The sequence below is a fragment of the Ipomoea nil genome, unplaced genomic scaffold (genome assembly GCF_001879475.1).
Source record: "Ipomoea nil cultivar Tokyo-kokei standard unplaced genomic scaffold, Asagao_1.1 scaffold0987, whole genome shotgun sequence".
Classification (NCBI taxonomy): Eukaryota; Viridiplantae; Streptophyta; class Magnoliopsida; order Solanales; family Convolvulaceae; genus Ipomoea; species Ipomoea nil.
Window position 1 is genome coordinate 169,203 of NW_017617415.1, and position 10,569 is coordinate 179,771.

General features: G+C 39.0%; 2 protein-coding genes across 2 annotated transcripts; one reads left to right on the top strand and one right to left on the bottom strand.

The window, feature by feature from the left end:
* Positions 1-877: 877 nt before the first annotated feature.
* Positions 878-6,245, top strand: LOC109180010. Its single transcript, XM_019329495.1, has 3 exons — positions 878-1,045; positions 1,184-1,394; positions 1,477-6,245. The coding sequence occupies exons 1-3, from the start codon at positions 878-880 to the stop codon at positions 6,243-6,245; spliced, it is 5,148 nt and encodes a 1,715-aa protein (XP_019185040.1).
* Positions 6,246-6,646: 401 nt separating this feature from the next.
* Positions 6,647-8,324, bottom strand: LOC109180077 (11-beta-hydroxysteroid dehydrogenase 1B-like). The gene is made up of 6 exons (XM_019329577.1): positions 8,104-8,324; positions 7,802-7,994; positions 7,644-7,729; positions 7,431-7,562; positions 7,157-7,324; positions 6,647-6,943 (listed from the first exon to the last, which is right to left on the bottom strand). Exons 1-6 carry the CDS (start codon positions 8,284-8,286, stop codon positions 6,653-6,655), a joined length of 1,053 nt encoding a protein of 350 aa, XP_019185122.1. The 5' UTR covers positions 8,287-8,324; the 3' UTR covers positions 6,647-6,652.
* Between the last annotated feature and the right edge of the window lie 2,245 nt (positions 8,325-10,569).

Sequence of the window (10,569 nt, forward strand, 5' to 3'; positions counted from 1 at the left end):
TTTATGGTAATCATGTTACCTATGGAAAGGTGGTAGTTTTTATGAATTAGGGTCTTGGGAGCATAAAGGCAGCTTGTGTGGTTCAATTATGGACAGGGCAGTAGACTTATAGGGACTGGAGCAGAGCAATTACTCGGGGCATGTGATTCAACCATGAGACTATAGTCTATTATTGAGATATTGTGTTATGAGAATTGATCTGAGATATTGTGTTATGAGAATTGATCAGACATAGATTATGTGTCATGAGAAACTCGGGACTATCAATTTCTAGCGGTACATTTAAATATATATCGTCAATGTATGCATATCGGAAGATGATCTGATTATATAAGCCTATGTGTTATTGTACTCAATTTACTTAGCGTACTGAGCATAATTTTGCAGTTATCTTCAATCATCTTGAAATTTTGTGAGAGGAAGTAAAGGTTGGGAATAGAATTATATTTTCTGTCAAAATATTATTACTTATCCATAGGAGTACGTTTTGAGTAGATTGGGAGTTGAATATAGCAAATTAAAGTGGGATAGTCAGTCGTCATCAACGTGCATACATACAATTCCAACGCAAGTACGCAACTCAGTTCACTGTTCACCACAAGATCTAAGTCTTGAATATAATCTAATGCTAAGGACTAATTAATATTACGATTATCATTCATTTTCCAAGAAAACATCGAATAATATACTGTTATGATATATAGACGTAGACCCTTCGGTTCCCGCTTCCTCTACATCCATAATCTCCAGTTTCCAGTGCTGTCTGTCTTTCCATTGCTGTATAAATTTTCCGCCTCTTTCACACTACTGTCTCATCAGCCCTTCACCAACTAAGCTTTAGCTACTCCGGCCGCCGATCATATATCCTTTTTGCAGTATGGCGATGGTGATGAGTCCGAAGGATCACATTGAGGATATCCGCAGAAGAAAATTTTCAATTGAAGGAGACCCAAACTCTCTCAGAGAGGACCTACATCAAGCCGTTAAAAACCTTTCCGCCGAGCTCTACTCAAAGGATGTCCACTTTCTCATGGAAATCATCCAGGTACATTATATATTTATATCTATTAATTAAAATGTCCTTTAGTTTTTGTTCTTCAGTAGTTCATGCCAGTTTGTAGCTAGTAGCTAATAATTAGTCCATTTCTTAAGACGTAAGTGATGGATCATGGATGGTGTGCAGAATGCTGAAGATAATGAGTACGATGAGGGAGTGAAACCCAGTCTGGAATTCGTGATCACGTCGAAAGACATAACGGAGACGGGAGCCAAGGCGACTCTCTTGATATTCAACAACGAGAAGGGGTTTTCCAGCAACAACGTTGAATCCATTTGTAGTGTCGGCCGTTCCACTAAGAAAGGCAAACGCAAGAGTGGCTATATTGGCGAGAAAGGTTTTGCTATTCATTCATTTATTCATTTATAAGAATAAGAACGTATGGGATAGAGTTCTCTGATCCAGTGTACGTGTTTCAGGGATTGGGTTCAAGAGCGTGTTTCTGATCACTGCTCGGCCATACATTTTTAGTAATGGTTACCAGATTCGATTTAGCGAGGAGCCGTGCGAGCATTGCGGTATTGGGTTTATTGTTCCAGAATGGGTGGATGGCAACCCTATTCTTGGACGGATTAACCAAATCTATGGTTCTTCAACGAAACGCCATACCACAACAATGGTTTTGCCGCTCAAGTCTGACAAGGTGGCGCCGGTGAAGCAGCAGCTTTCAAGCATCCATCCTGAGCTTCTCTTGTTTCTTTCAAAGATAAGGGCGCTTTCGGTCAGGGAAGAAAACCAGGATCCAAAGCTTAAATCTGTTAGTGCGGTATCCATTTCAAGCGAGAAAGATCTTGTGAGGAAGAAAAACATTGATGCCGAGTCTTTCTTGCTGGTTTTATCTGCTGACGAAAAGGCTGCTGGGAGCAATGGACAGTGCAGTTACCATATGTGGAGGCAAAGATTCCCCGTTAAGCAAGAATGCAGAGTTGGTAGGAGAATGGAGGTTGATGAGTGGGCGATCACCCTTGCGTTTCCTTATGGAGAACGCCTCAACCGTGGAAATATCTCTCCTGGGATTTATGCCTTTCTTCCTACAGAAATGGTCACCAACTTCCCCTTCATTATTCAGGCTGACTTCTTGCTATCCTCGTCCAGGGAGGCAATTCTTTTGGATAACAAATGGAATAAGGGAATTCTCGAATGTGTTTCTGTGGCCTTCTTAGCAGCATTCACCTCCTTAGTTAAAGCCAACCAAGATGCTCCCACTTCTACTCTCGTTCATATGTTTAACTTTCTGCCACTTAAAGGTTCTCCATATTCCACTCTTAACTCCATCAAAGACTCAATCAGAGAGAAACTTCTCCAGGAGGATATTATGCCCTGTCAGTCATATACAACACAGAAGTTTTTTCGAAAACCAAATCAAGTTGGAAGGCTAAAGCCTGCCTTTTGGACGTTGGTGGATAAGGCAAGGAATCAGGGGGTTAGTTTCCTCAACATCTCTTCCCACGGAAAATATATTCTAAATCAAGCATTTGATCAGGAAAGGTACAATGAGGTTTTGAAGTTTTTGGATGTAAAGTATGTAGAAGACGGGTGGTATTCGAGGTGCATTCAGAGTTCTGATCTTGTCTTGGGTGTCTCAGAGGATCTATACCTGGAACTTCTGTTATTTGTTGCTGACAACTGGGGTTCATTTTCAAACACGAGTATGTTGAACGTACCATTGTTGAAGTATACTGAAAGTAACCTGCATGTGGCATTGAGTAGCGTTAATTCTGATCATCTAACGCTGTTTCTGTGCAGTGGCTTAGGTGTAGTATCATGGCAGATAAGTTGGAATAGGGAGTTTCGTTGCGTTGAGGGATATTTCATTGCTGAATCAACACAGAAAGCACTTCACAGTAGCCCTTCTAAGTGGAAGAAAGTGTTTGATTGGCTTTGCAGTAAAGTGGGTGTGAGGTCTGTAGATGTGTATGACTATGCAGTTATGATCCGGGACTCACTGATTCATGACCGGAAGCTTGTCCTTGCATATGCTCATTTCCTGTATCACTCATTCAAGGACAAGCATTTGTCTGCCACACAAATTTGTTCGCTTGGTGTTGACATGCCGCTTGTTGATGACTATGGGCGGGTGGCCACTAAAACGAAACATGTTGTTGTACCTGCAAATGGAAGTAAATGGGTGCAGCTTCTTGGTTCATCAAATCCATGGAAAAAAGCGGGTTATGTTGAACTGGGAGGAGAATATTTGCATGCTCAAACATATGCTGGTGTGTCTTCCAAGAAAGAAGAGCTCCTTCCATTTCTTAAGACTTATGCTGGTGTTTTGGATATTCCGAATTTACCTCCTCCAGATGCTTCACTATCCAGTATGGCTTCCCCACTAACCAGGGATAATGCATTCCTGCTTTTAGGTTGGATTGGTAAAATGGAAAAGAAAGAGATTCCGGAGAGATTCTTGAAATGCATAAGGGAAGGAAGCTGGCTTAGAGTGCGTGTATGTGGTAATCCTGGCTACAGGCCCCCATCACAATCCTTCTTACCTTCCTCGTCCTGGGGAGATCATTTGCAGAATAGATCTTTGCCTGTTGATATTCCATTAGTTGATCGGGAGTTTTATGGTAATGAGATTTCTGGGGAGTATAAAGAAGCTCTGAGAACTGCTGGTGTTATGTCTGAGCTAAAGGAAGCCAGTGAGTTTATTGGGAAGCACTTTATGTCTCTGTATGCTTCTTCTACATTGACAAAAGGTGATGTCATTTCGATGCTGAATTTCATTAGGTATTTGGGATCTAGATTTCTCCCTGCTGACAACTTCATCAACAGTATCAAAGATAAGAGTTGGGTCCAGACAACTCAAGGCAACAAGACCCCAGGCCAATCTGTGTTTCTTGATAAGGAATGGGCTGCTGCATCACAGATCAGCAACATCCCATTTCTTGATCAAAATCATTATGGTCAGGAGATTCTTGCTTACAAGGAAGAACTCAAGCTTCTTGGTGTAACTTATGGGTTTAATTATGATCGAAGTCATTTCCAGCTAGTTGTTTCCAACTTGAAACCTTCAGCCAACTTGACTTCACTAAGTGCTGAAGTAGCTCTCCTGGCACTAACCTGTATTGGTCACCTAAAATTATGTTCTTCTGATAGTCTATGCATAGCCCTCGCGGGCAATAGATGCCTAAAGACTGTGAGCAATGGATTCAGATCTCCTGCTGAATGTTTCCTACCAGATCCAACCTGGGCTTGCCTTCTTCAGGTTTTCGATGTCTTTCCTTGTATTGACGAGAAGTTCTATGGGAGTAAAATCAGTTCATTCAAGAATGAGCTTCAAATGTTGGGTGTGGTGGCTAGGTTTGAGGCTGTTAGTAAGTCATTCGCGCAAGTTTTTAGACAGCAGACATCCAAATGCACGTTGAGTAAGAGCAGTGCACTTTCCCTCCTGGAATGCTACAGGAAGTTGAAGAAAGCAAACTGCTTGAATTTACTAAAGTCATATGAAGATATAGGGGAAGTTATTCAAGAGGTGAAGTGGCTTAGAACAAGACTTGGTAGTGCATGTACACCCAAAGAGTGCATCTTGTTTGGTAAAGATTGGGAAGCCATTTCTTCTGTCTCTCTGTTACCATTTCTTGATGATGCTTATTACGACCAGGGCATTCTTGAGTACAAAGCGGAGCTTTATAGTATGGGTGTCTCTACCACTTTCAGAAAAGGTTCAAAGTTTGTTCCTGCAGGGCTCCGATTGCCCAAGAATCCTAGTGAAATTTCACCTTCTGTTGCGTGTTCACTTCTGCTGTGCTTAAAGAATTTACAAGAGGATGTTGGCAAGTATCTGATCTCTGTTCTCTTGGAGAAACTCGATCATAAGTGGATCAAGACTCAAGCAGGTTACCGATCTCCAAAACAGTGTTTGCTATTTGGTTCTAGTTGGAATGGTAGGCTGAAGCAAGAAGATGGACCCTTTATAGATGACAAGTTTTATGGCAGCCCAGATTTTTTGTCATACACGAAAGAACTTGAGTCTTTGGGGGTAGTGGTTGATGCGAAAGAAGGTTGCTCCTTGGTTGCTGATTACCTTGATGCGCACTCTAATCGTGCCACTATCAATCGGATATATACTTACTTGAACGATAACGGTTGGGTTCATAGCAGTGATGAAAGTGCAAAGATATGGATTCCCAATGGGGAGAATATTGGAAAGTGGGTGAGTCCTAAGGATTGTGTTCTCCATGATAAAACCAATCTTTTTGGTTCACACTTGTTTGTCTTAGACAAGTATTACAGCAATGAATTGCTGGTTTTCTTCAGCCGATTGGGAGTTAATAGCAATCCTAGTCTGGAACACTACTTGAAGCTTTGGAAGGAATGGGAGTGTGCAGAGAGGAGATTACTGACTTCTGAGTGCTGTGCCTTTTGGGAGTTCATAGTAAACCATTGGAGCTCAAAGACACAGAAACTTGTTGCAGAGAATCTATCCAAACTTCCTGTTTGTTCAGTCCATGATGATGGGATTTTGTTGCTTGACAGAAACGACGTTTTTATAGCCGACGATCTCTACAAGAAGGAACTTTTTGAACAAAGTTGTGTGGATCCTCTGTTTGTTTGGTACCCCCAGCCAAGCCTGCCATCCCTGCCCAGAACCAAGCTTCTCAATATCTACACAGAAATTGGTGTTGGGGCTCTGTCAGAATCTGCCCAGAATATGGGACTTTCTTCAATCGAGTGTGCGGGGCTGGAAGTGGCCAATCCGGATATGACCTTCATTGGGAAAACCATGTTCACTCTCATTCTTGGTTTCCTAGCTCAGCCTTCTCTGGAGATGGAAGCTGAGAAGAGGCACGAGTTAGTGAGGCGGCTCGTGAACACCAGCTTTCTGAAGCTGAAAGAAGCAATTGCAGTGGAGTATAGGCTATCACTCTCGTCTGGGAAAATCCTTATCGCTAAGGCAAGGAGAATGATGGTGTGGGAGAGAGAGAGATCCAAGTTTTTCATTGCAGAGATTGAGAAATCGGATGGTTACCAAGGTGTCCTGGAATATGCTACGTATTACTCAGAAGAAGTTTCAAAGGGGATATTATGGGAGAAAGAAGATGCGTTGCGTGAGCTTGCTGAACTCATCAGGTTGGGGTTCATCTTCAAGTTTGATAAAGTAGCTATCGGCTTCCTGATGAAGATAAACAACCTTCAGGTTTTTAAGGAAGATGAACTCTTTCTGTCTTCTGTTCTTCCTGCTCAATAGATTCTTGGTTGGTTGGTATGTTTTCTTCTCTTCCTTAAATGTTTTCTGTTATTTTCAAATCTCAATAATCTCAAATTTTAGAGTTATTTGTGCACTGATTTCCTTCCATTTTTGTAAAATCAGATTTCGCAACGCAATGGTGGTGGGGTGCGGTGGCAAGTGAAGCTCCAACGACTCATATTCTTGTTTGCTTGCATATTTTGTTTTGCATTCTCTTATCAAAATGATGTTATCGTTAATGTATTGGGCACTTTTTGTGGTTAAAAATATCATTGTGGAAGACACAGCTCTAAGGATGTGGGCTTATGAAAAATAGATTTTCAATCACTTTTGATGACTTTAATTTATGTTGTCTTGTACTCGTATGTTTTACATGGACTATTTTATAAATACTACTTGTATGTTTCTCAGTTGAGTTTGATTTCAGGGGATAACAAGGAATCTGGATACAGAATGGTCTTCAAACCTGTCTGGTCTAGGATTATCTTGCCCAGCGCTTGTGTTGGTGATTTTCCAGGTTTAGTGATCAACAGCCAGCGGCTAAACCATTCTATTACTTCTGGGAGAAATTGGTTGTAATAGAATGTGGTTCTCATCCATGAGGGTTCTGTCAAGTAGTTGTCTCCTCGACATACACTGTTAACCATTGCCTTTGCAGACTTCTCTACTGGTTCTATTGGCACCACACTCAATTCAACCTTATGGAAAAGATCACTGTTAGATCACTAGTAGCAAATGGTTAACTTTATTTCCTTTACTGGCCTCTGCTCAATAATCCTCTGAACACATGGTGTGGTGTGGGACTTGACCCTCATTGGCCTCCGCCCAACAATCACATATTTATACTCATAATCAAACATGATGTAATCCAGCTAAATTTAAAGGGGAAGAGTTAGCTTAGCTTAGCTTACATCTCTCATTTCTTGATCAACTTCCATTTCTCCTGATTTCCCCAGAAATTTTCCTTTGGTCATTTCTGATTCAGTTAGCCCCGGGGTTACAATGGTTATTCCAATATCTGATCGGAGGAGTTCTACTCTTAAGGTCTCATAAAAGCTTACCACTGCAGCTTTGCTTGCCTAAAATAGCAAAGACCATTTGAGCATAATAAATAAACCATGAGAGAATATGCACAGATCAGATTAATGGGAAGAATATATGAGAGAGATGGAAGAGTTAACATACATTATAGAAGCTCAGCCTTGGAGCGTTTAGCCAACTCCCAGATGATGCAATCACAATGATCCTGCCTTTACTTCTCTTCAAATGAGGAATCGCAAAATAGGTTGTATAAATTGATCCCCAGAAGTTTATGTCCTACACAATTATATTTGATTTTGAATAAGTATCATTTGATTAAATAAACGTACGTTTCATCCTAACATGGATCGGAATTACCATTGAAGGTGCAAAGTTTGTGATATCATTCACATCTTCAAACATGCTTAGCGGTGTTACTGAAGCATTGTTCACCAAATGATTCACTGAAACAAAACAAAATTGTTAGGATCAAACTCTTACCACTGTGCCAAGAATTGTCTCCAGTGTGATCTTACATTGACCAAAGTGGTTGATGGCTTCATGAATTAGAAGCTGACAGTCTTCTACTTTAGAAACGTCTGCGCGTATGGTAATAACATATGGAGAGCCAAGCCTATTCGCTCTTTCTGCAACTTCTTCAAGACTCTTCTCCCTTCTTGCCGCTAGAACCAAGTATGCTCCTCTCCTTGCATATTCGTACGCTAAGTGCTTCCACACAAAAAACATTCATATATATTTTTTAATTCCTCAATATAATAATAATGTAAAGAAATACTACATCAGATACTAACGAACTGTTTCAGTAGTTCCCACGTACCTCGCCGATGCCAGACGACGCTCCGGCGATGACAACGACTTTCCCGGCGACGTTTTCCGGGAAAACAGAACGCAAGACAAAGTGAAGAATCTTGAAAATGAGATAGGGCGGTGAGAAGAAGATGAGGGCATTTAGTGTGATGATAGCTGCAAGAAAATTCAGTATTTTGTGAATCAATTCCATGGATCGGAGTTAAGGAGTTTCTCCGGTGGCCTCCTAGCTACTGGGGGGCTGCCGGCTGGGCTTTTATTACTGTTACTGGAGACCACGTGGCAATTAAATACTACAACAACGCTTGAGGTTTAAACGCCACGTGTCTTTGTGCATTGCCACTCCAGCAAAAACTATCAATTTCCCTTCAATGGATAATGGATATGAATTGTTAGGAAGAAAATTAAAGATAAATGCAGAAGCTTTTTCTCATTTCTTTTTTTAAAATATTGTAATAAAATAGATTTGAATCAGTATGTAAGAATGAAATTAGTTTTTATTACTATTGTGCTATTTTTCTACTCTCTAATTCTATCAACTTATTATTTGGGTTGTTAGATATTTCTTATTTTATTTTACTTTTCTAAATATTACTTATGTACATAGATGAAAGGGTTCTTCTTTTCAGAGATGAAAGAAAACAAGTAAAAGATCCACTCACCAATGAACCTTTACTTTGCTGATCTAAAGATGCATGCAATCTCAATTAAGGTTGTCAAAGTGGGCATAAATTTGCAGACTAGTCCTAATTCGACCTGCGATGGGATAGGTTAGGACCTAAAATCTTTTACTTGCGAAAATACGGGTTTCACGACCTTAGCCTCCGCGAATTGTTGGCTACACGGGTTAGCCCGTGCGGGTCATGGACCAACTTGCGGGCTTCCTAGAAGATATGTGTATATACACACACACACATACACAACATAAGTTTATCAATATCCCTCCAACCTGTCGAGTGTCGACGTCGTGAGTGGATTTTTTTCAAAACTCATCCCGCTCCATTGAATGTGGATACCTACTCTCATTTTTCAGTTTTAGTTCAATGGTTTAGTCCGCCCGACAACCCACAGTATAGGGTTAGGGCCAACTCAACCCAAACAAAAAATAAAAAATACCATTTAACGTAACCCAAACTGATAAGTCCAACAGTCTTGTAAGACTAGCCCAAAATTCAGCGGGCTGACCCAATTGACATCCTAATCAATCTCAATTGAATACTTTTTTGAGCTTGTGAATCATGGTTGGAACATATATAGATAATGAAATTAGGATTATCTACTGTTATTAGAGCTTGAAAAATATAATGGGTGGCTAAACTGATAAACCCAAATTGTGGAATATAATTAGGGGTGATACCATCCCCATAAAAATCCAGAATGGAGACTTTGATGACTAAATTTATATGGGTAACTGGTTGATGCTTGATATGCTACTTCTGAAATTTGGTTGAGGGGATATGATGCTATTAATGTGGTACGTTTTAATGAAACTAAGCATATGGATCATCTTTGTTGATTGGTAATTACTAACTTATGAAATGTATATATTCAATCACATAAAGATATATATGATGTCATTGCTAGGATTGAAGGTCTGTGGGGTGATGATGTTCTTAGGAGTAGTGCAATTGTCTCTGCCAGATATTGATAAGACAAATTAGTTCTTTTAAATTTTAGATCAAACATTAATACACTTTTTGTGTAAGGTTGACTGGCTGGTCTATGTAGAGCATTATAATTAACTTTATTTGATTGCAGATTACTTTGATTTCTAGAATTATTTGTGATTTTATGTTATCAAGACGTTAGGTTATTTTTGATAACTTTTTATTTTTTTTGTTTTGTACTTTTGAGACAAATGTTCAAATTACGTACAACTTAGTCCAACAAAATAAAAGAAAAGAAAAAAAGATGGAGGAGACTTTAATTAGCTAGAAGCAATGATAGCAAGGGTTTGGTAAGCTACATAATAGCTCAAACAATTAAAAGATTACTGAACAGAAATAATTTAAATGGCCAAATCCAATATTATGCTATTAAAATATCATGATAGTACAATAATTATGTAAATATAAATAATTAAAGATGCACCTTAATTAAATAATAGCTATACTTTTTGACATAATAGTAAGTGTTTCATTTGACAATTATCAATTCAATGTTCTTTAATTTATTGGTCGTTTCTAAATTATCAGAGCACTAATAATAATAATAATAATAATAATAATAATAATAATAATAATAATAATAATAATAATAATACGTATTTAAATATAATTAAAGAGTTCATTCTAAAAAAAAAAATTAATGGGTGAAAAATTCCTCAAATTTAAATAATATTCTATAATTTTTTATGTAGTCAACATCAAATGGCATTAGTGCATTTGAAATAGAAGTTGTTAAAAGCAAAATATATGCCTAAGCCCTGTAGATCTTTTGACTAATAATGTATATATGTAGAATGTTAATGAATATA